The sequence below is a fragment of the Thamnophis sirtalis genome, unplaced genomic scaffold, assembly GCF_051295495.1.
Source record: "Thamnophis sirtalis isolate CommonGarterSnake01/CBP01778 unplaced genomic scaffold, rThaSir2_p1.2 scaffold_13, whole genome shotgun sequence".
Taxonomy (NCBI): Eukaryota; Metazoa; Chordata; class Lepidosauria; order Squamata; family Natricidae; genus Thamnophis; species Thamnophis sirtalis.
In genome coordinates, this window is record NW_028261393.1 from 1,237,204 (window position 1) to 1,261,032 (window position 23,829).

General features: G+C 51.1%; 3 protein-coding genes across 3 annotated transcripts; 1 reads left to right on the forward strand and 2 right to left on the reverse strand.

Moving 5' to 3' along the window:
• Nucleotides 1-705: 705 nt before the first annotated feature.
• On the reverse strand, nucleotides 706-10,447 carry ADAD2 (adenosine deaminase domain containing 2). Its single transcript, XM_087727935.1, has 8 exons — nucleotides 10,294-10,447; nucleotides 7,171-7,290; nucleotides 6,858-7,008; nucleotides 5,433-5,597; nucleotides 3,152-3,366; nucleotides 2,801-3,035; nucleotides 1,937-2,069; nucleotides 706-1,151 (listed from the first exon to the last, which is right to left on the reverse strand). The coding sequence occupies exons 1-8, from the start codon at nucleotides 10,445-10,447 to the stop codon at nucleotides 1,041-1,043; spliced, it is 1,284 nt and encodes a 427-aa protein (XP_087584061.1). The 3' UTR covers nucleotides 706-1,040.
• Nucleotides 10,448-11,269: 822 nt separating this feature from the next.
• On the reverse strand, nucleotides 11,270-17,667 carry LOC148042871 (ribonuclease Oy-like). Its single transcript, XM_087727259.1, has 9 exons — nucleotides 17,468-17,667; nucleotides 17,328-17,385; nucleotides 15,646-15,713; nucleotides 15,413-15,470; nucleotides 15,157-15,221; nucleotides 14,181-14,294; nucleotides 12,804-12,852; nucleotides 11,998-12,072; nucleotides 11,270-11,922 (listed from the first exon to the last, which is right to left on the reverse strand). The coding sequence occupies exons 1-9, from the start codon at nucleotides 17,614-17,616 to the stop codon at nucleotides 11,755-11,757; spliced, it is 804 nt and encodes a 267-aa protein (XP_087583385.1). The 5' UTR covers nucleotides 17,617-17,667; the 3' UTR covers nucleotides 11,270-11,754.
• A 1,422-nt stretch (nucleotides 17,668-19,089) lies between these two features.
• COX7A1 (cytochrome c oxidase subunit 7A1) lies at nucleotides 19,090-22,180 on the forward strand. Its single transcript, XM_087727574.1, has 4 exons — nucleotides 19,090-19,237; nucleotides 20,345-20,431; nucleotides 21,133-21,217; nucleotides 21,982-22,180. The coding sequence occupies exons 1-4, from the start codon at nucleotides 19,223-19,225 to the stop codon at nucleotides 22,035-22,037; spliced, it is 243 nt and encodes an 80-aa protein (XP_087583700.1). The 5' UTR covers nucleotides 19,090-19,222; the 3' UTR covers nucleotides 22,038-22,180.
• The last annotated feature ends 1,649 nt before the right edge of the window (nucleotides 22,181-23,829 follow it).

Sequence of the window (23,829 nt, forward strand, 5' to 3'; positions counted from 1 at the left end):
CCACAGTTAGGCTTGGCGTGACTCCCAACAAGGTCACAACGCTGGGGAGCACTTAGGAGAAAGGCAACAGCAATGTCTGAAACCAACACTTGGTAAATTGGATGGTGGGCAGCCAAGTTTGGCCTACAAAAACGGCAGCCGAGAAAACACATTTCCGAACGAGCATCAATAAATAACATAGATCTAAAAAAAAAGTGATAATCTACATACATTGAAATTTCCCCAAGGGCAATTCTGAAACTTAACAAGAGTGAAACTGAAACTACAAAACTGAAGCCATCAAGACTATATAGCATGCTATAGCAAGGATCCTACTGTTAACTTGGAAAGAATGGAGGAGTTCCATCTGCAGAAGGTAAAATATATACGTGGATGTATTTTGTATAGATTTAAAAGAAAACATTCCACTTTACCATTCAAAATTTGCTTTTTGGAAGCATCTGGGATTTTCCACAGGAAGCGCAGCTGTTCTGTTCTCACCTCTTGGTGCGACTTTGCCATGTGTTAAGTGCCACACCAGTGCAAAACATAACAGATCTAGGTTCTCTAGATCAGTGTTTCTCAACCTTGGCAACTTGAAGATGTCCGGACTTCAACTCCCAGAATTCCCCAGCCAGCGAATGCTGGCTGGGGAATTCTGGGAGTTGAAGTCCAGACATCTTCAAGTTGCCAAGGTTGAGAAACACTGCTCTAGATCAGGGGGGTCTCCAGGCTCGGCACCTTGAAGACTTCTGGACTTCAACTCCCAGAAGCTGGTTGGGGAATTCTGGGAGTTGAAGTCCACAAGTCTTCAAGGTTCCAAGTTTGGGGACCCCTGTTCTACGTTTCTGCTCACCAACAGAGTTTCATCTTATCTGCACATTAGGCCTGAAACCAAAACTGTAGTTCACCGTACTTCCCGGCTTGTTGAAACCAGCTAGTTTTACAAGACTTAGGTTGAAGCTTACTAACATCTGGGGAACAAAATTGAAAACCAAGATCTCACTGGAACTTGCTCCTATCCGTTGGCTGGAGAAGAACTTCAGCTGCCCAGGCCCAGTCTATCTGCAAAAACTGTCCACCAACTGCTTTTGAGGCCACCTTCTCAAATCCCGCACACTCAAGTGGCTGTGTAGTTGGAGCTTTGCACGCTGGTAAGTTGTGGCTTGAACCTGGCGAGTGAGGAAAAGAGAAGCAAACGTTGAGTATCTCTTGAGGATTCTTCTTAAGACTTCTGTTTCTCAACCTTGGCCACTTTAAGAGCTGTGGATTTCCTCTCCCAGAATTCCTCAGCCAACATTAAAGTCTATAGAAATCTTAGAAAAAATGCTGGCTGGGGAATTCTGGGAGAGGAGGTCCACAGCTCTTCAAATGGCCAAGGTTGAGAAACATACATCTAAGAGGATCATTCAAGAGATACTCAACTTGGGGGGTCCACCTTCGTTGACCCAAGAAGCAAAAGGCCACATTGACTGGTGAAAACAGTACAAGCACTTGCTTAACCATGGTTTCTTGAATTAGCCTTCCTCCCCAACCCCTCCTAAAGTTGCCGAGTTTGAGAAACGCTAGAAAGAAAGTTCAAGAGATACTCAATCTGAGGTCCACCTTCCTTGACTCAGGAAACAAACAGAGGATTCACACTGACAGGGGAAAACCATACAAGCATTTGCTTAATCGTGGTTTCTTGAACAAGGTCACCTCTCAAAGAAAGGAAGTCTACCCTTCTTAAAATTACCAAGTTTGGGAAACACAATCTTGGAGGAACGTTCAAGAGATACTCAACTTGAGGTCCTTAAATCGAGAAACAAAGGACTCATACTGACCGGTAAAAACCATACAAGCATTTGCTTAACCATGGTTTCTTGAATTAGGTCCAGCAAAGGTGGGATTGTATGTACAATGCATTAAACCACAAAGAAACCATTCCTGTAGAGAGACCTGAAGGATGGAGATTCACCTTGGCTTCATGATATGTGGATAGAGACACCAGATCCTCTCTCTTCATCTCCTGGGCCACGTTTCTGAAAGATTTCAACATGGCCGCCTTGCAGAGCCGGCTTGGCCGTGACGCGCCTCCTGGGTTTGCAATGCTGGGGGGAAAAACAGAGTAACAAGAGTTGGAAGGGACCTCGGAGATCTTCTAGTCCAACCCCTGCCGGGGAACAAAAACTCGAGCCCATTCTTTTCCAACCCTATGGACTGGAATCAATCCCGTCAATCCCAAATCAGTCTCGTCAATTTGAAATCAGTTTCATCAATTCCAAATCAATCTTGTCAATCCCAAATCAATTTTGTCAATCCCAAATCCATCTCGTCAATCCCAAATCCATCTCGTCAATCCCAAATCCATCTCGTCAATCCCAAATCCATCTCGTCAATCCCAAATCCATCTCGTCAATTCCAAATCCATCTCGTCAATCCCAAATCCATCTCGTCAATCCCAAATCCATCTCAATTCCAAACCCATCTCGTCAATCCCAAATCCATCTCGTCGATTCCAAATCCATCTTGTCAATCCCAAATCCATCTTGTCGATTCCAAATCCATCTTGTCAATCCCAAATCCATCTCGTCAATCCCAAATCCATCTCGTCAACCCCAAATCCATCTCGTCAATCCCAAATCCATCTCGTCAATTCCAAATCCATCTCCAATCCATCCAACTCACCCCCCCTCCCCATGTTCATCTCCTCAACCCCAAATCAACCCTCCTAAATCAAATTCAACCACCCAGCCAGCAGAGACTAATCTTGGGTCTCCCCCAACCCCCCGGTACCCATTGCCTCCCCCCCCCCAGCCCTCAAGCCCCTCGAGGCACTCACTCCCTCTCGGCCTTCCCAACAGCTCCGTCCACACATTCCAGCCTCTCGTCTCCTGAGCACCAGTTGAGACTCAGCGAGCCGCATTCCGGCGGGGAGCCGCAGGGGGCCGCCAGGGGTCCTTCGAAGAGGTAGACCTTCTTGTGACGGTACGGTTGGGGGACGCCGTCCTCCGGTCCCAGCTGCACACTCTTGCTCAGGACGTGATTGAGAATGTCGCAGTTGGGATAAGGGTCAGCTGGAAACGGAGCAGTCCGAAAGGGTCAAGAGAGAGAGAGAGAGAAAAGACGGTTCATGGCAACATCGCACAGTCCTCGACTTACGACCACAGCCCAACATATCCCATATAATCACCTAGGACAATGCTGGTGATGTACACGGGGTGAAGGAAGTGGCTGAGCAGGGCTCCCTGGACACCCAGGACAGTCCAGCGGATCAGCTTGTCACTGCCAGAAGCGCAGTAGACGTGGGAAGAGAGCAGGGTGGGGCTGCAATAGGAGACGGCCCTCAGCTGCCCCTGGACGCGGATGTTCAGGTCGACGGAAGAGCTGGACCTCAGTAAGGGGGCGCTGGGAGCAAGCAGAGGGGGGGTGGAGTCAGCATGGCGGAAAAGAGTGCAAGTATTACATCCACAAAAATGTCCCCACCCCCAAAATTCAGAGCTTGCCAGAAGGGTTCCAACCAGTGGTGGGTTGCAGGCGGTACAGCCCCGATACGGGCATAGCGGTGCGTGCCGGGAGCAGTGGGTACCATTCTGGTCCGGAGGGCCCACCCGCCATCCTTACCTGAGCTCTTCGGCGCTTCCGTGCACGCACGCAGAGCGTACGGCCCATGCACGACGCTCCGCCGAGCAGTTGGAGCGTCCCGGAGGCGTCGCAGGAGGTAAGGATGCGTGCTGCACGCTTTTATGTGGTGGACGCCGGGCCCCCATTGCCCTGTTCCGGTTGCAAGGGGGTCTGGAACCCACCACTGGTTCCAACCGACAGGTCAGTCATGCCAACAACGCCGTTTGGAGCCGGGAAGGACGCCTGTTGGAGGGCCTGGTGGCCCCACCACAGATCTAAATGCAGGCATTCCTCCGCTTCGCTTAGTGACCCTTTGAAGTTATGACAGCCCTAAAGAAAAAGGGGACGCCTGCTACAGCATCCCCCACAGCCACCTGTGCTTATGTGACTGATGACAGCTGTGGGGGGTCCTGGCGGGGTCATTGCAACCTTCGGACAAGCAAAGTTAATGGGGGAGAAGCCAGATTCGCTTAATGACCGTGCTGCATGGGGAATTCTGGGGGTTGAGGCCCACTGGACTTAAAGGGCCCCCAGGCCGAGAAAGGCCAGCCTACCTACATTCCCCTGCAGCTTTAGGGATGAGCCGAGGTGGCACAGTGGTTACAGTGCAGTACTGCAGGCCACTTCAGCTGACTGTTATCTGCAGTTTGGCGGTTCAAATCTCACCGGCTCAGGGTTGACTCAGCCTTCCATCCTTCCGAGGTGGGTGAAATGAGGACCCGGATTGTTGTTGGGGGCAATATGCTGACTCTGTAAACCGCTTAGAGAGGGCTGAAAGCCCTATGAAGCGGTATATAAGTCTAACTGCTATTGCTAGTGATGATGAAAGCCCCAGATTCAGCTTTTTTTAAAAAACCTTTATTGAAAATTTAAAACATTACATTACCTTTAAAAAATAGTTTTGCATAAATTACAGTCCTTTTTGACAGCGCTAACATAACCATTCGTTATTCAAATACGCTTTTATACATTCCTAATGATTCCTATATCTATGCATCTACCTTTCTAAGCTGTACATTTCATGTTCCTACTATTTATCCATCGATAACCAGTTTTCCCAAACTGTGGAATATCCTGAGCCTTCCTTGTCCCCTAACTCCAAAGTGAGTTTATCCATCTCTGCACAAATCAAGAACTCGATTCCGTTTGGTTAGAAATATTTTTGGACTATATATAAAGATTATTAATAACAATAATAATTATAGTAAAAAAAAACAAAATTAAATACAGTTAAGTTCTAACTAATAGGGAGAAAATGTTATGATATAGGATATAGTTAAATAAAGAAAGGATAATGGTAATAAATTATATACATGGAGGATTAGAAAGTTTTGGTATTAAATATTATGGATGTTTAGCTAAAACAGGATATGAGGACTTAATGTTAATTAATGGAGGATTTTACAAATAAGTAAATGAAATGCCAGCATGTGGCTATGGATTGAATCTTGGTATATTTAAGGATGAAGGATGTTTAAATAACTGTAGTCAAATAAAAATGGAGGTATGAGGATGTTAATATAGTAAATATTTGAGTTAAGATACTTGAATTCATATGAATTATATTTGATGACGGTGGAAGAGATGCACAAAAGCCTTTTGTAAGCAGCTGATACACTTTCTACAATATGTAAAGAAGGAGGAGTTGTAAAATAAATAAATAAAAATTTATAATAATAATAAAAAAAAGAACTAGATTCCGTTTCTATCCTATCATCTAAAAACTGGAAGATGAACGCCATAGTTCCTGGCTTGGTCAGTCAACGCTCACCCTGGTCTGATCCGATCCCCTTTCCCCACCCCTCCCTCAAGGGCTCTGGGCCCTGCCCCAGCGTCCCCACGGCACTCACAAGAGTTTTTTCACTGCTCCGTGTGGCATTTGGCTCAGGTAGAGGTGCAGGTGGCATCGGGGCTTCAACCTGAGGTGTCCCCCGTCTTCCGCCTGGCAAAAGATGCCCTGTTCGAACGCGGCCGGATCCTGGCTGCACCGAAGCAGGAGCTGCTTGTAAAAATATCTGAGGACGGAGCAGAGAATCAAAGGGGGGAATCGTGGGGGTGACACGGATTGGGGGGGACGGGACGGTGCCACGGTGGTTGTTCAATAGGACCTCCCATTATAGGAAAACAATAGGGAAACCAATTTGGCTGTATTTATTTTGTACCATGACAATAAAGGCTAATGACGTTAAGTGGAATAAATATCAGAAATAAAACGCAAACGGAGAAAATTATTTGAATGAAAATATAGAGTTGGGATTGCGTGAAACCCATCAGAGAAAGTAAATAAGCCACAGGGTGACAACGGGACGGAGGGAGGAGGAGGAGGAGGAGGAGGGAAAGGAAGAAAGGGTGAAGCGGAGAAAGTAAGGGAGGGGAATTAAGAGCAGGAGAGAGGGGAAGGAGGAGGAGGAGAAGAGAGGAGGAGTGGGGGAAAGAGAGGGGAAGAAGAAAGGAAGAAGGAGAGGAGGAAAGAAGAAGGTAGAGAAGGGAGGTTGAGAAGAGAGAAGGAGCAAGAATTATGTATGTATATATGTATGTATGTATGTAAAAATAAATAAGAGAGGCTAATGATGAGTAGACAAATGTTAAATAGCAACTATGAAAATGAAAATGCTTGTGAAGGAACGGGGAAAATAAAGAACCTTTTTAAAAACCTTTTAAAAGGCTGTGTGTGTGTGTGTGTTTTTATTTGTGCTGATAAATAAATAAATAAAAATAAATATATATTTTATTTATAAAAAATCTGATACCTTTCACCCTGGCTTCGCTGATAACGGATAAGAGCCTGTGGCCGAATGGCTAAGATGTCTGCCTAGTATGTAATACAGCCCAGGTTCAAATCCCAGTAAGGGTATGGCTAGCTGATGAGAGCTAAATAGCTTGAAATAGATCTATACTAGTCTCCCTTTATTTATTTATTTATCAGCAGAAATACAACATATATATATGTTGTATTTCTGCTGATAAATAAATAAATAATATATATATGCTTCGGTCCCTGTATATATATTGTGACCAAAGCCAGATTCGCTTAACTGCATTGTTCCCAACAGGGCTTCACTTAACAACTGTGGCCATGGAGGTCCTAAAGTGAGGCGGAATTCGCTTTGCAACTGCCTCGCTTAGCAACAAGTGTTGGGCTCAATCGCGGTCGTGAGTCGAGGACTCCCTATAGAAGGGAGGGTCATCTCTGCCTGGGCCCATCTCTCTTTCGCTTTCTCAAATCCGGAGGGGTGGGGGGGCTTCTGGGCAGGGAGCGGGGTGGGGGGTTTTACCTCATCAGGGCTCGACGGGCCACCACCAGGCCGTGCATGTCGTGGACTCTCCGTCCATCGAATTCCATCCAGCCGCCATAGCAGACGTCCCCTGTGCCCAGGGCCACCAGTTCGTACGCCTCCTTGCAGGAGCCCTGGCCATCGGCCACCTCTTCAAAGGAAGTGGGGGGGGGTTATTCCCTTTCGCTCAATCGAGTTGGATGACGTGGCCACGGGGCTGACCCTGCATTGGGGCCGGCCCTTTGGCCAAGCTGGCTGTTGAGGATACCAGAAGGGGGGGGGGCGCCTTCCAAACCCCCAACCGGGGGCTCACCTCGCTCCAGGATGAAGGCCGCCACGTTGCCCAAACACTCGCGATAGGCCGGCTGTTTCATGAGAAGCCTTTCACACACGGCTTCGGTGATTGCCGCACATCGGTCTTGATGGAAGGATTCTGGGGGAAGGAAGACCGGAAGGTGGATCAGGCTGCTCGTTCCGCCTTGTAAGGGGGGGGTGTTTCACCTGTCCTCGTGCTCCCCAAGATCGGTCCAGAGTGAGGATGGAGGAGGAGGAGGAAAGAGGGAGCAAGAAACAGAAACAGCCACTGCCCTTTAGGCTTAGCATGTATACCGTTTCATCATGCTTTACGGCCCTCTCTAAGCGGTTTACAGAGTCAGCCTCTTGCCCCCCAACAATCTGGGTCCTCATTTGACCCACCTCGGAAGGACGGGAGGCTGAGTCAGCCTTGAACCAGTCAGGATTGAACCCCTGGCAGTAGGCAGAGTTAGCAATAGCTCTTAGACTTCTATACCGCTTCACAGTGCTTTACAGCCCTCTCTAAGTGGTTTAAGAGTTCCAGGAAGTTGCCTCTGGGGATGTGGACAAGGCCATTCGAGCTGTAAGTGCCTCCACTTGTATTTTGGACCCGTGTCCCTCCTGGCTGGTGGCTAACAGCAGGGAGGTGACACATGGCTGGATCCAGGCGGTTGTCACCGCCTCCCTTCGGGAGGGGCACTTCCCCGCCGTACTTAAAACGGCGGTGGTGAGACCCCTCCTGAAGAAACCATCGTTAGATCCAGCCATCTTAAACAACTTTCGTCCTGTCTCCAACCTTCCCTTTATCGGGAAGGTTGTTGAGAAGGTGGTGGCCTTTCAGCTTCAACGGGCCTTGGAGGAAGCTAGCTATCTTGACCCCTTCCAGTCCGGCTTCAGACCTGGTTACAGCACAGAAACCGCTTTGGTCGCATTGACCGATGATCTCTGGAGGGCCAGAGATGGAGGCTATGCGTCCATCCTGGTTCTCCTTGACCTCTCAGCGGCTTTCGATACCATCGACCATGGTATCCTTCTGCGACGACTGCGGGAGGTGGGAGTGGGAGGCACTGTTCTGCGGTGGTTCTCCTCCTACCTCTCGGACAGGTCGCAGTCGGTGTTGGTCGGGGGGCAGAGATCGTCCCTGAGGCCCCTAACATGTGGGGTACCTCAGGGTTCGGTCCTATCCCCCCTACTATTTAACATATACATGAAACCGCTGGGCGAGATCATTCGGAGGCAAGGGATAAAATACCATCAATATGCGGACGATACGCAATTGTATCTGTCCGCCCCGTGCCAACTCAATGAAGCGGTGGACGTGATGAACCAGGGTTTGGAGGCCGTTAGGAACTGGATGAGTGCTAACAAACTGGTACTCAACCCGGATAAGACCGAGTGGCTGTTGTGTTTCCCCCCCAATAATTTGGCTAATATACCAACGCTTAGGCTGGGGGGTCAAATTTTATACCCCTCAGATAGGGTCCGCAACTTAGGAGTCCTCCTGGACCCACAGCTGACTTTCGATCACCAGCTGTCAGCTGTGACCAGGGGGGCATTTGCCCAGGTTCGCCTGGTCCGCCAGTTGCGGCCCTACCTAGACCGGGGGGCTCTCACAACAGTCACTCGAGCCCTTGTGATCTCTAGACTGGAATACTGCAATGGGCTCTACATGGGGTTGCCCCTGAAGTGCATCCGGCGACTGCAGCTAGTCCAAAATGCAGCCGCGCGAGTGATAGTGGGCGCACCGCGGTTCGCCCACGTTACACCTGTCCTCCGCGAGCTGCATTGGCTGCCTGTTGGTCTCCGGGTGCGCTTCAGGATACTGATGACCATCTTTAAAGCACTCCATGGTAGCGGGTCTGGGTACTTGAGAGACCGCCTTCTGCCGATTACCTCCCTAAATCGACCAATTAGATCGCACAGACTGGGCCTCCTCCGAATTCCATCTGCCAGTCAATGTCGACTGGCGACCACACGGAGGAGAGCCTTTTCTGTTGCCGCCCCGACCCTGTGGAACGAGCTCCCCATGGAGATCCGTACCCTCACCACTATCCAGACCTTCCGCGCAGCCCTCAAGATCTGGCTCTCCCAGCAGGCCTGGGGATAGGTTTCCAATTACCCGCCCGAGTGTTTGATCGCTGAATGAAAGTTGTGTTTTATTATTTTTTCTTTGTGCACATATTGTTTTGTTTTTGACCTTGCACCCCCCTCCCCTGTGGTTGTAAGCCGCCCTGAGTCCCCTCAGGGAAAAGGGCGGCATATAAATCCCAATAAAACCTTAAACCTTAAACCTTTACAGAGTCAGCCTCTTGCCCCCGCCCAACAATCTGGGTCCTCATTTGACCCACCTCGGAAGGACGGGAGGCTGAGTCAACCTTGAGCCGATCAGGATCGAACTCTAAACTGTAGGCAGATTTCTGCCTGCAATTCTGCATTCTAACCACTGTGCACCAAGGAAGGGAAGGGAAGGGAAGGAAGGCCGATAGCATTCAGACTTATTTACCGCTTAAGCAGTTTATGGAGTCGGCATTTTGCCCCCAACAATCCGGGTCCTCGCTGTACCCACCTGGGAAGGACGGAAGGCTGAGTCAACCTTGAGCCTGGGGGAGATTCGAACTGCCGAACTGCAGTCAGCAGCAGAAGCAGCCCGCAGTAGTGCACTCTAACCACTGCACCACCAGGGCTCTTGAGGAAGGGGGGGATAGGAAGGCAGAGGGGGAGGAGGGGGGGCTGTGGGATCCTTGGTGCTCTCTGTGGCTTTCTTGCAGACATCTCATGACCCAACTAGGCAACTTCATCAGTGCTTCCCCAATACTGTGCACTTTTGTCAGCACCGTTGTTATTTTCCTTCCTCTTAAACGTTCAACCTGGGGTGTGCAGCCCTCTGCCACACACACACACACACACACACACACACACACACACACAAACGTTAACATCCCCCCACCCTTCTTTAAAGTCTAAGAGAATGGAACACATTTTCAAGTTTTCCTGATCACTCAACACGCAAGTTGCAACTCGGGGACCCCTGCATGCAACCCCCCCTCCCCATTACCGGCCTCTCTGCACTCCCCACCTGCCCTCGGAGCACCCCAACCTCCCCACCCACCCCCAGACCCCATTTGCAACCATCAGCGGCCACCTCTCGCTGCAGTCTCCCGGGGACGGTCCAGATGTTCCTCGGCGCCAGGTGGGAGCGGCTCCTCCTTCCAGGATGGGGGGCTCCGCCTCGGCCCGTTGCAGGAGGAGGAGGAGGAGGGTGCAAGGCTCACTTCCCCGCAGCCCGCGCCCTCCATTCCTCCCTCCGTTTTTCCCCCACCTCTTTTTCCTGCAATTTCTGCAAATTGCAAGATGGGTGGACTTCAACTCCCAGAATCCCCCCACCCCAAACTCCCACTATCCCCCAGCCAAGAGGTGGCTGCCGGGGTGTGTGTGTGCAGAATTGGTGGGGGGCACCCGACCACCCGCCGGGCCAGGGAGCGGCGCCTGCGGAGGGCGCCCGGTTGCAACAGGGGGCGGGAGCGGCGCCTTTGTAGGCGCGGCCGGGCGTCTCTGGGGAGGGGCCTGACTGACCACGCCCCTCCTTCCCAGGGAAGGGAGCCGGGGGAAGGGATCCCCTATGCTCCCCCCAGCAGCCAATCAGGAGCCCGGATCCTCTGGCTGCCTAGCCAAGGCGCCCCCCGCCGGATGGAGCGTTTTGCAAGCGGCTCGTAATGAGATGCAGGCGGGGCTCCAACTTGGAAGCCCCCCCCCCCCCCGCTTAAGAAGGGCACTCTCCGAGGGGGTCTCTTGGGGGGTCTCGGAGATGGCTCCAGGCGATCAGAAACGTCGGCGGGTCGAATCCCTAGCACAGGTCTCCTGCGTGAGCAGGTGGGTTGGGCTAGATGACCTCCAAGGTCCCTTCCAACTCTGTTATTCTTACATTGCTTCTCAGCCTGACATTGAACCTGAAGAAGGGTGGACTTCCAAATTCTTTTTTTTTTGCAAGCTTTCCTGAAAATGTTGCAGATTTTAAAAAAAACAAAAAACACAACAATAGTAAACAATCAAGATAATAGCTATTTTCAGCATTCCTGCCCCAAAAAAGACACCAGGGATTTATGTAGAGTGTTTATTATATCTATTTATTCTCATTTTCCTCTGCTAAGCAAGCTCTCCTTTGCCACAGGCTTCGGGATTGGATGATTTCCTCTCTCTTTTCATGTTTAAATACAATAAAGTATTTTAAAAAACCCAAAAGAATCAGCAAAGGGAGATTGGCAGTTTTCCCACCTGGGCAGCTACATCGCCCGGCTGCTCCCTTACGCCAAGCATATCCCGATTCCGCTTAGCAACGGAAAGCTTGAGCTCAGCTGTGGTCGTAAGTCAAGACCACATCTAGCATTTCCAAGAATTTCCTTTGAGCCTGTTATTCTAGCCGGCCACTGGTGGCAAGTGGGTTTAGTAGTGAGGGTCTCCACAGAGAGGATTCAAATCTTCCAAAACTGGGTGGAGGGAGAAGGAATTAATGGTTGGCCGCCTGCGGAGACCCCTGCTGGAAATACCCTGGCTGAGGACGATGGGTTTTCTTGCGGTCTCTCTCTCTCTCGCCTCCAGCGGGTCATCAGGGGCAGGGGTGCCGGGGGTCCTTCTGATTGGGGGATACGTATAAGATCCCCCTCTGGGGCCTGCAGGGATGGTAAGGGGAGACGCCCGCGGGGGGCTCTGCCACGCAGCCCGTGGAGAAGTTGCTGAAGAGGGAAACCTGGATTTGAACCAGCAGCTGCCGCCCCTACGAATAAAGAGGACAGTCAAGAGGGGGAAGAGGCCCGCACCGCAGGGAGGGGAGGTAGCAAGGCAAACCCACCTGCCTGTCCGTCACGCACTGCAGCTGGAACTGGCGTCCCAGGAGGGACTCCAGGGCTCCCACGAAGGTCCTGAGCTGGGGAGAAGATTCGGTGGAAGTGGGGGCGTCATGGAAGAGACACTCAGCAATTCTGGGGGTGGGGACCCCTATGCCTCCCCTCCTTGCAGCTAAGAACCCCTTCCACTCGGACCCAGCCGATTTGAAAGATCTGCCTAGCATTACGACACGTCCTCGACTTACGACCTCCATCGCTAAGCATGGCAGTTGCTAAGTGAGCTTTGCCCCATGTTAACGACCATTCTTGACACGTCGTTAAGTGAGTCAGTTGTCAAGTTAGCAACACGGTTGTTGAGCGAATCTGGCTTCCCCATTGACTTTGCTTGTCAGATGGTCACAAAAGTGGATCACGGGACCCCCGGAACCGTCATAGCTACAAGTCAGTTCCCAAGCATCCAAATTTACAAACTTTACCAACATTAGTCTAGTGACTGAAGTTACAAAAAGCGCTGGGGGGGGGGGAAAGTGACTTATGACCTGTCCTCACTCTTATGACCGATTCCTCACACTTATGACTGTTGCAGTATCCCCCCATGGTCAGTTGACCAAAGCTCGGCACGCAAGCCCGGTTGCAAAATCTCGAGGTCACGTGATCACCATTTGCGACTTTCCCAGCGGTTTCCAACAAGCAACGTTAAGAGGGGAAGCCGGACTCACTTAGCGACCAAGTGATTCCTACGAGAGGCTGATTCGGGCCGTATTCTGCAGAGCCTCAATTCTTGGGAAGTGAAGGAAAAAATAACAGGTACCTGGTAACTCTGCCTGCAGGAGGGAATAATCTCGGCTTTTTCGAAAGCCCTGCAATTAAGAAGGAAACAAAAGGATAATTAACGGAGAGGCTGAATCATTTTGGCTTTCTCCTGAGATTTATTTTAAAACTGGACTTTACCAGTTAATCCCCTTTTGAGAACAAGATTCCTAGTTAAGCTGAACCGAGCGATCTTCTCCCTGCAGAAGCAGCTGGCAGCCCCTTTGGCCAGATCATAATTTATTTATTCTTTAATCTTATTTATTAATCAAATTTGGGCAGTCCAGCTCAACTCCAGGGAGGAACAAGGCATAATTTGATATTGTAATAAAATAAAATAAAACAATTGGAGTCCTGGTACCTCTACGCATCTGGGGGGGGGGGCATATGCTGCCAACCCTTGTTTTCCATAACCGTGATTTCCTAAACAAACCACGATGGGCTGCAGTCTTACAAATTGCTCTTCTAAAAGCCAGCAAACCACGTTCTCCTTCCTAGGATGGGCGAATCTGGCCCTTTAAAGTTGCACGACCTGAATTTCCAGGTAAGTCACCCTTCATTATTTCTGGGTTAAGAAATGGAGCCCCCTGGCATGGATAGCACCAGCAATCTGCACTTCGATTTATATACCGCTTCGTAGTGCTTTTTTCCTCTTGGCCCCCCCAGCAATCTTGACCCTCACTTGACCCACCTCGGAAGGACCTAAAGGCTGAGTCAGCGTGGAGCCTGGTGGGATTTGAACTGCCGAACTGCAGCTAGCAGTCAGCTGAAGTAGCCTCTAACCCAGTGTTTCTCAACCTTGGTGACTTTAAGTCCTGTGGACTTCAACTCCCAGAATTCCCCAGGCCGCAATTGCTGGCTGGGGAATTCTGGGAACTGAAGTCCACAAGTCTTAAAGTGGCCATGTTTGAGGACTCTTATTATAGAGCAGTGTTTCTCAACATTGGTGACTGTAAGTCCTGTGGACTTCAACTCCCAGAATTCCCCAGGCCGCAATTGCTGGCTGGGGAATTCTGGGCACTGAAGTCCACAAGTCTTAAAGTGGCCATGTTTGAGGACCCTTATTATAGAGCAGTGTTTCTCAAACTTGGTGACTTTAAGTCCTGTGGACTTCAACTCCCAGAATTCCCCAGCCAGCATAGCTGGCTGGGGAATTCTGGGAGTTGAAGTCCACAGGACTTAAAGTCGCCAAAGTTGAGAAACACTGCTCTAACCACTGCGCCACCTCGGCCCTCGGGGATCATTTAACCCAGATGTCAAGATACCCTTGTTCCAGAGCAACTCAGCCATTTTTCCCTTTGGAGAAGCCACTTTAAATCTCTGCTTCAAATTCCCGTAAAAGTCGGGGGGGGTCCCCCCTTTTTTATTTCCGGGTCACCTGTCAATGTTGTATTTGGTGCGCAGGAAGAGGGCAGCCCCAAAGAATTTCTTCGGGCTATTCAAGGTTTCAATGCAACCACCGCATGTTCCGTGCTTTCCCCATTCTTTCTCCCTGGAAGAAGAGAGAGAAATCCCGCTGCAGTTTTGGTAGAATATCTCTAGAACAGTGTTTCTCAACCTTGGCCACTTGAAGATGTCCGGACTTCAACTCCCAGAATTCCCCAGCCAGCGAATTCTGGGAGTTGAAGTCCGGACATCTTCAAGTGGCCAAGGTTGAGAAACACTGATTTAAAGCCTCAGATACCTTCATCCTCTTCAGTGGAAAGACAGTGGCTAGGACAGTGTTTCTCAACCTTGGCAACTTGAAGATGTCCAGACTTCAACTCCCAGCGAATGCTGGCTGGGGAATTCTGGGAGTTGAAGTCCGGACATCTTCAAGTGGCCAAGGTTGAGAAACACTGCGTAGTCCTTGATTTACGACCGTTTTTAGTGACCATTTGAAAAAAGTGCCTTCCGCCTGTTCCTCGCACTTACAACCGTCAGAGGGCCCCCAACGACCACGTGATCAAATACACGAAGTCACGTGTACTTAACAAAGGGTTGAAGTGACAATCGGGGTCAATGGGGGGGACGGACCGGATTCACCTAATGACTGCATGATTCACTTAACAGCCGCAGGGATTTGCTTAACGATCGTAGCCAAAAAAGGCTGCAAAGTTCAATTCACTTCACCGCTGTCTTGCTTAGCAACGGGGATCCCAGTCATAAACCGAGGACTGCAGCTTGCTGAAGATGTGTGGACTTCAACTCCCAGAACCCCCCCGTGCTGGGAGTTGAAGTCCACACAACTTAAAGGGGCTAAGCTTGAGAAAACCTGAATGGAAGTTCCCATGCCCATCATCCCCTCTCCTCTGTCCCTATCCACCCCCCACTCGACTGCCAGAGGGCCCCCCTGATCTTCTAACTGGCATTACCAAAACTGGAAGTTACTCAGATTGGTGAAAGTTGGCCAATGACGGTTCAATTCAGGCACCAGGCTCTGCGAGAAGGAGAGAGAGAAAAAAAATAGAGACATCATGGAAAGAAAGAATAGAGGGACCTTAGAGGTCTTCTAGTCCAACCCCCTGTGCCATTAACCTTGATAAACCCAACCTGGGTTCTTGGATAAGGGGAGCAAGACTACAATAACAATGAACCTGTTCCCGCCCTTAGGAGGGAGGCCTTACGCACCGTCAGGTCGGAAGGGAAGAGACGCCAATAGGGACAACATTCCTTGACATCGCTGGGCCTGTGGAGGGACAGGGTGAAGAAGGCCAGGATCCCAGAATCCCTTCCTCAACTCCCCTTGAGGAAACTCCATTTCCCAGGGTGCCCCTGGGGGAAGCCATGACGGCCGGAAGAGGGTTGGGAGAGAGCGACAGGAAAGGCCGGTGTTTTTGTCTCTGATGGGAGCAACGACTCACCACAATCCATGGATGGTCCAGTTCTTTGCCATCTCGGACATGACGCAGCCGTACTTCCTCGGGAGAGACTTCGAGCCAAAGGGTAAAAAGGGAAGAAGAAATAACATTGTGGGGGCCCTTGGGGCCCTCTGAGCTGGGCGGTTTCCTTGCAGACATCTCATGACCCAACTAGGTAACATCATCAGTTCCAGAAGGGAAGGGGATTTGTGGAAAAGAGGGGGGAGGAGGAGGAGGAAAGTGGGCGGGAGCTGGGGGAGGAGAACTGAGCACTCTGAGCTTAGTTGACTTGGTAACTCCATCGATGCTAGAAGGAAGTGGGGTTTGTAGAGAGGAGGAGGAGGAGAGGAAGAGGAAGAAGAGGAAGAGGAGGAAGAGGAGAGAAAGAGGAGGAGGAGAGGAAGAGGAGGAGAGGAAGAGGAGGAAGAAGAAGAGGAAGAAGAGGAGAGGAAGAGGAGGAGGAGAAGAGGAGGAGGAGGAGAGAAAGGAGGAAGAAGAAGAGGAGGAAGAGGAGAGGGAGAGGAGGAGGAGAGGAAGAGGAGGAGAGGAAGAGGAGGAAGACGAAGAGGAGGAAGAAGAAGAGGAGGAAGAGGAGGAGGAGAAGAGGAAGAGGAGGAGGAGGAGAGAAAGGAGGAAGAAGAAGAGGAGGAAGAGGAGGAGGAGAGGAAGAGGAGGAGGAGGAGAGAAAGAGGAGGAAGAAGAGGAGAAGGAAGAAGAAGAGGAGGAGGAAGAGGAGGAGGAGGAAGAAGAGGAAGAAGAAGAGGAGGAGGAGGAGAGGAGGAGGAGGAAGAAGAGGAGGAAGAAGAGGAGGAGAGGAAGAGGAGGAAGAGGAGGAGGAGAGGAGGAGGAGGAAGAAGAAAAAGAGGAGGAGGGAAAGAGGAAAAGGAGGAGAAAGGAGGACCGTGAGGTCTTTAGTGCTCTCTGAGCTTGGGGATTTTCTTGCAGACATCTCATGACCCAACTAGGTAACATCATCAGTGCTGGAAGGGAAGTTTGTGGAGAGGAGGACAGCTGAGGGATCCTTGGTGCACTCTGAGCTTCATGGCTTTCTTGCAGACTCTTCATGACCCAATTAGATGACTCAATCAGAGAAGCACCAAAGCCCTGATGATGTTCCCTACTTGGGTCATGAAACGTCGGCAAGAAAACCACCCAGCTCAGAGAGCGCCCAGTTCAGTCCTGAGCTGCACACATTTCTCTTCAATTGGTAGAAACGAAACGCATGCTCTCTTTCCTCTCCTGATTCACCCGTGAACCCCAAAATCCAACCCCCACAGGGGGCTTCACCCAGCCCAACCTGAAGGCCATTTCAAAAACGGATCCTCCCTTTGACGTGGGCCTCCCTTCTCTGAGAAAAGGTGAGGACGGTGGTCCAATTTCATCCTGAAACCCTCCAACGATGGAGCAGAAGCCACAACTTCTGCAGGCAATCCGTCCCACTCATTCATTAATCGTTGGAACCCAACCCGAGATGAGCTCTTCGGAGGGCGATGGGTTGAGGCAGTGGTCTCCAACCTTGGCCACTTTAAGACCTGTGGACTTCAACTCCCAGAGTACCTCAGCCAGCAAAGCTGGCTGAGGAACTCTGGGAGTTGAAGTCCACAAGTCTTAAAGTGGCCAAGGTTGGAGACCACTGGGTTGGGGGACCTCCCCTTTGGAAGAAAAAGACCTGGTCGTCCACTCACCACGCAGAAGGAACTGGGCCACATCTGGACAAAGATCTGGCATTTCCAAGGGCAGGGCCTGCGAGAAAAGCCAACCCCTTTGGTCACTCTGCCTTGGGGGTTTCCCCAGCCCCCTCACCCTTGCAAGGTGTCCCACCTACCTGGAGTAGCCTTCCTCCGGCTTCTCCCACAGCTTCTCACAGCTCGAGAGGTACACGAAGGAGGAGGTACAGAGGAAGCCCAGCGTGACCCAGCTCAAAGGCATGTCTGTAAAGGGAAGCAGAAGGAGGTGAAGAGCACAGCCGGTCATCTCCTGGCATCCCACCGGGCCAGGAGACCTCGTGTTCTTCAGAGACTCCAAGAAGACGAGAAAGAAGGTGGCCCAAGTTGATGAGAAGTCACAGGTTGATGAGAAGGAGGACCTCCTCTACTGCAGAAGATTGCAATTTGGTTGGTGAAGTCTTCCTGGAAAGTTCTGGGAGTTGAAGTCCACAAGTCTTAAAAAGTTGCCAAGTTTGGGAACCACTGGCCGAGAGGACCTCTGGCCGACAGTGATGGTTCTCTGCTGCAGCCCCTTGGTCCCCGTTGGCCAAGGTTCAGCTTCTCTCCCACCAGACCAAGACAGAGGGAAAAGCATACCTGATGCCACCACATCTGTCCCCTCCGAGATCCAGGCCACAACTCACTTTGCAAAAAGAAGCATCCAGCTGCTTTCACTTCTGCACAGATGGGGAGGAAGCAGGGCTCAGCTGCGACCCACCACCCCCAACCCCCATGGGGCCTCACATCCTCCTGAAGCGGTGGGCTGGTGGTAGAAGGAGGTAGAGGGACACCTCATGGCTTCACAGAACAAAGCACACTTGCTCAACCACTTAAAGACGGGTGGACTTCAACTCCCAGAATCCCCCATCCGGCATGACACTAATGAATAGGGATGGTTCCCTTAATTCGGGATTCCTCAACCTTAAAAGCTTTTAAGACACGCCCGCTTTTACAGTCCTTTTGGCCGCGGCGGTTAAGAGAAGCTGGGGAGGACCTGGGAGGTCATCTAGACCAGTGTTTCTCAACCTTGGCCACTTGAAGATGTCCAGACTTCAACTCCCAGAATTCCCCAGCAGTGGTTAGGACAGTGTTTCTCAACCTTGGCAACTTGAAGATGTCCGGACTTCAACTCCCAGAATTCCCCAGCAGTGGTTAGGACAGTGTTTCTCAACCTTGGCCACTTGAAGATGTCCGGACTTCAACTCCCAGAATCCCCCAGCCAGCGAATGCTGGCTGGGGGATTCTGGGAGTTGAAGTCCGGACATCTTCAAGTGGCCAAGGTTGAGAAACACTGATCTAGACCAACCCCCCCTGCTCAAGCAGGAGACCCTACGACAGGTATGTCCAACCTTGGCTATTTTAAAGAGCTGTGAACTTCAACTCCCAGAATTCCCCAGCTGGCATATGCGGTGGCTGAGGAATTCTGGGAGTAGAAGTCCACACAAGTCTTAAAAGTGGCCCCTTTTGGAGACCCCTTGCTTGCGTGGGGAATTCTGGGAGTTGAAGTCCACAAATCTTACCGTTGGACTCCCCTGTCCTATGCCGTTCCAGACAAATGGCTTTCCGTTTGGAAACCGAGCTGATTAATTGGGGTGGGGGTGGGGTCTTTAAAACTGGTACCAAGGGGAGAAGACCCCCCCCCCCGGCCATCCCGTACTCCTCCCACTTCGGGTGGCGGGGAGGACGTTCAGTTGCAACTAGCATTTTGACCTTCCCAGCTTCCCTTACTCCTGGCTCAAGCCACTTCCAGCTGTCTCCACCCCCGTCAGCTGTTTTGGCTCTACTAGGAGTAGTATCCTTGGAGAGGCCCCTGCAGAGGACAAGGCCCACCTCAAGTGACGGAGCAAAGGAGTGACAAGCAGAGCCAGGAGACAATGAGATCCTTGCTGGTAAAAACAGAATTTGGGGTGGGGGGGGAGTAAAAAAAAACAGCCCCTAAGCCAGCTAATTGCAGCCCCCTCACCTGTAGGGTTCAGGGCCACTTCTCAGCGGTTGAGCAAAAAAACAAAAACTGCCCTTTGGCCGTGCAATTTGCACAAGCAAAACTTTTGGAGGGGTGACAGTTCTCTGTTGTAGCTCTGGGTTGGTGGGAGGCGAGGCAGCTGTCCACATCTGGCTGATCAAAAGAAAGACATTTCAATTCTGCTTTTCGGTGGGTGGGTGGGTGGGTGGAAATCCCCGGGAAATGCAAGTGGCTGTGAGGGGGTGGCGGGTTTATTTTTTGCACCTATTGACCTGCAAAACACAGAAGTTGGAAAAAAATTACACGGGACAAGCGGATCCTTTGAACAGCCAAGCCCCTTCTGACTTTTTTCTGGAGGGTTTGTGAGTTCCTTGCACACTTTGTTTCCTTCCCCACAACCTCCACGAGGAGGGGAAAGTGCCCACTTTTCACACACCCCTCTGCGTACCGCAGAAGAGAAATTGCACAGGAAGTTGCAATCAAGTCACCGATTGCTCCTCTGGCTGCATTTTATTTTTAACCTGAGAAGGTACGGGGGAAAAAATGATTTATATATATTTTTTGCTTTGGCCCCTAACTCTCAAGTGGCTCCCCAGAGGGCTTTTTTCCGGTCTCAGATGTTTTGGGGGGCAGGAGGAGGCATTGGGGTGGTGGGAAAGTAAATGAGGGGGGAGCAAACCCCCCCCCCATAATAATAGCATGGGATAGATTGGGGGACTGCCCACAAATGATGTAAAGTTTCCTGCCTGAGAAGGGGCTGGACTAGAAGACCTCCAAGGTCCCTTCCAGAGTCTATTCCTTATTCCCTATATTCCCCATTCTGTTCTATTCTAGTCTTATTCCTATTCCATTCCCCATCCTGTCCTGTTCTATTCTATTCTCTATATTCTATATTCAATTTTATATGTATTCTATTCTATATATTATTCTATTCTGTTCTTTCTCCTTGATGGATTTGTAAAAAAAAAGAGAGAGAGAAAGAATTTTTTTTGGGGGGGGGCAAATCTTTATTAGAGCTTCTTTTGGTGAACAGGTGAATCGCTTACGGTCCCTTCGATGCTTCACCACCTCCAGCCGGCAAATGGAGAACAAAGTCCGTGAATCTCAGAAGCTTTTCCAGGTGAGACGTCGGGGGCCTCCCCCCACCCCAACCCTTGCTAGTACCCCATTTGCGGCTGCCAAGCCCTCTTGCGTCAGAATTTCTGTTGCTGAGCGAGGCAGTTGTTAAGCGAGTCAAACACTCGATTTGACACCCCTTTTCCCCCCACAGTTGTTAAGTGGATCAGGCAGTCGTTAAGCAAACCTGGCTTCCCCCATTGAGTTTGCTTGGTGGAATCTGGTTGGCCAGGGATGATCACGTGATTCTAGGATGCCGCCCTATCCGGCTTCCATGCCTAAGGCGGGACTAGAACTCCCCGTCTCCTGGTGATTGGCCCAAAGTCACCCAGATGAATTTCATGCCTAAGGCGGGACTAGAACTCCCCGTCTCCTGGTGATTGGCCCAAAGTCACCCAGCTGAATTTCATGACTAAGGCAGGACTAGAACTCCCCGTCTCCTGGTGATTGGCCCAAAGTCACCCAGATGAATTTCATGCCTAAAGCGGGACTAGAACTCCCCGTCTCCTGGTTTTTTGGTGTGGCGCTTTAACCAATAGATCAGACTGGTTCTAGGTCTACGTTGGGGGCTACTCAGCAACCCTGGGGGGCAGTTGGGAGAGCCAAAAACCCCCACCTCAAAGTGGGGCTTCTCAACTTGAGCCCTTTTAAGAGGTGTGGACATCACCGAATTAAGTGGGGGGGTCTCTCGTGCTCCCACCCCAGGCGGACAACGATTTGCCGGTGCACCTGAAAGGAGGGATGTCCGATATGGTGATGTATCGTGTCACCATGGCCATCGGAAGCTTGGGTGAGTGTAGTCGACCCTTCGGGGGCTGAAAGACGGGGGGGGGCCTGCAGGGGGGGGCGAAGGCGGAGTGTCCGAAAATTCAAGATGTGAACCAAGGAAGGTTGGCATGAAAGCAAAAATGGCATCAACTGACAGCAGACTCTTACGGGTAACGTAGCTACACATGGAGCAGTGGTGAGTTGCTAACCAGCTTACTAAGGGTTCATTCGTGCTCGCCCGCAATGCTTCTGCGCATTCACAGAGGGTTCGGTGCATATGCAGAAGTATCTGGGCGGGTGGGCGGAGCCTCCTCCCACCACCGCCACTACCACTTCGGCCTGATCCGGAACGAACCGGACCCACCTCTGACACGGACCCACAAACACATATAGAAACCCAGTTGCTCCCCCCACCCCCCGCAATTCAAGGGTGGGGATAAAAAGGCCCCGTGGAAATTGTTGTTTAGCGAATCACTTTAGTCGTTAAGCCATTCACACGGTCCTTAAGTGAATCTGGTTCCCCCACTGACTTAACTTGTTAGTAGCCGGCTGGGAAGGTTACAAGTGGTGGTCGCGCAACCCCAGGGCCGTCATAAATATGAGTCGGTTGTGCCCCAGAGCCCAAATTTTGATCACGGGAGCGTGCGAACGCTGCGACGGACGTAAGCGTGAAAACAGGCCATTGGTTGTCTGTTCCACTGCTGCAGCAGCTCACGGAACAAATGGTTGTAAGTCGGGAACCAGCTAGGGGTTTAACTCCGCCTGTTCTTGAATATTTCTCTCCAGGTGTGAGCTATGCGGTCTACTGCATCTATCAGCTTGGAAGAATCAAGAAGCCTTGAGGAGGGAGCCGGGAATGCGAGGCCAGACCCTCCTGGGACCCCTCACCCCACCCCACCCTTGCTCCTGGTTAGGAAACTCCAAAAGCGGAGAAGAGCTGTTTTTGGGGGGTGCTTGCAAGATCGAAGGAGCAAGGAAAGATGTGGGGGGGGGGGTTTTCTTCCAAAGTGTATGCGATGCCCCGAGGGACATGAATAAACAAACACCACAAAGACCAATGATTTGCCTGGACTTTAAAACCCATCACACACGCCGTAAGTCAGAAACAAGGTTTTAAAAAAATACGGAAAACAGGCACAGTGTTGAAATCCACACAGTGACATATGTTAAGCCAAGCCACATTTCCAGGGGTGGTGCACAGGGCTGGGCACGGGGAGGGGGGCTGCCTTCTTGCACTGGCTGGCCGGGGTCCTTCTCGGTGTCCGGCCAACGTCCCCATGGGGCCATGCCAGCCTTGCCCGGTTCTGGTGCCTGGCCATGCGGGCAACGTGGTTCTCTCCTCCTTTGCCCTCGGACAGAGCCCGGAGGAAGGTTGGGTGGAGGCTAAATATACATTAAAACGCTGGACTGTTGGGGTTTTTTTTAACGGACCCGGTTCCAGCAACATCATTGGGTTGATAGCGCAGAGGAGGTGACCCCTCTCTCTTTCGGCATTCACCCCCATCTCTGTTTCGATGACCTCAAGTGTCTGACGGGGGCTCTTGGCCTCCCCAAGCTCCGTAGCCCTCAGCTACAGAAACATTCCTGGCCCCGCTAAGTCAAATTGGGGGTGGTGGTGGTGGTGTTTAATTTTGCCATTGGGCTGAAAAATAGCCGTCCCTAGCTTTTTTCCCCCGTGGGGAATCTGGAAAGTGGCCTAGTCAGTTTCTCAGAGAAGTTCCTTCCCTCTTCAAACAGAGCGGTTCTTCCAGCTGCTCATCGGCCACCTGAGCCATTAAAGAGGAAGTGGGCTGGGTGGCAGCGAGACAGCCCGCTGGGTTCTTGTGCCAAGGGAAAAACACACACACCCGTGGTTAGGCCCTCCCCCTCCCTTGCCATTCGCGTGGGCATCACTTTAGCAACCAGGAAGCATGCACGTTGGTTCAGAAAACGGATGAGATTCACGCAGGAAACGTGGTTTTAAATCGCTTGGATTGGAAGGCATCCACTCCGCAGCTGACGATGGAAGTTGGTAACTGTGGTTGCATTTGGTGAAGGAGGGAGGGGGCTGCGGGGGGTGGGTGGGGAGCGAGGGGCTGAAGTGGCCTCAGGCTTTCTTCAGCATCTTGGTGGTCTGGTTGTTGGCTTCGTTGATGCTGATCACATTGGCAATGGCCTATAGGGGAAGAAAAAGAAGAAGAAAATGGGGAAACACTGCACAAGGGGGTTGGACTAGAAGACCTTAAGGCAGTGTTTTTCAACCTTGGCAACTTGAAGATGTCTGGACTTCAACTCCCAGAATTCCCCAGCCAGCGAATGCTGGCTGGGGAATTCTGGGAGTTGAAGTCCAGACATCTTCAAGTTGCCAAGGTTGAAAAACACTGCCTTAAGGAGCCCTTCCAACTCTGTTATTCTGTATTCTGTCTAAATGGCGGCCAACTTAAACCATTTTAAATAATAAAGCAACGTCGCCCTCTGTTGTTGAAGCAAGAAATAGCCACAGCAGGTAAGTCCTCCACTTAACGATCGCAATTTGGGACCAAAACTTCTGCTGCTCAGCGAGGCAGTTGCTAAGTGAGTTGTGCTCCACTCTACGACATTCCTTGTCACCGCTGTTAAAGTGAAACGCCGCCACTGTTTAAGTGAATCTGCCTC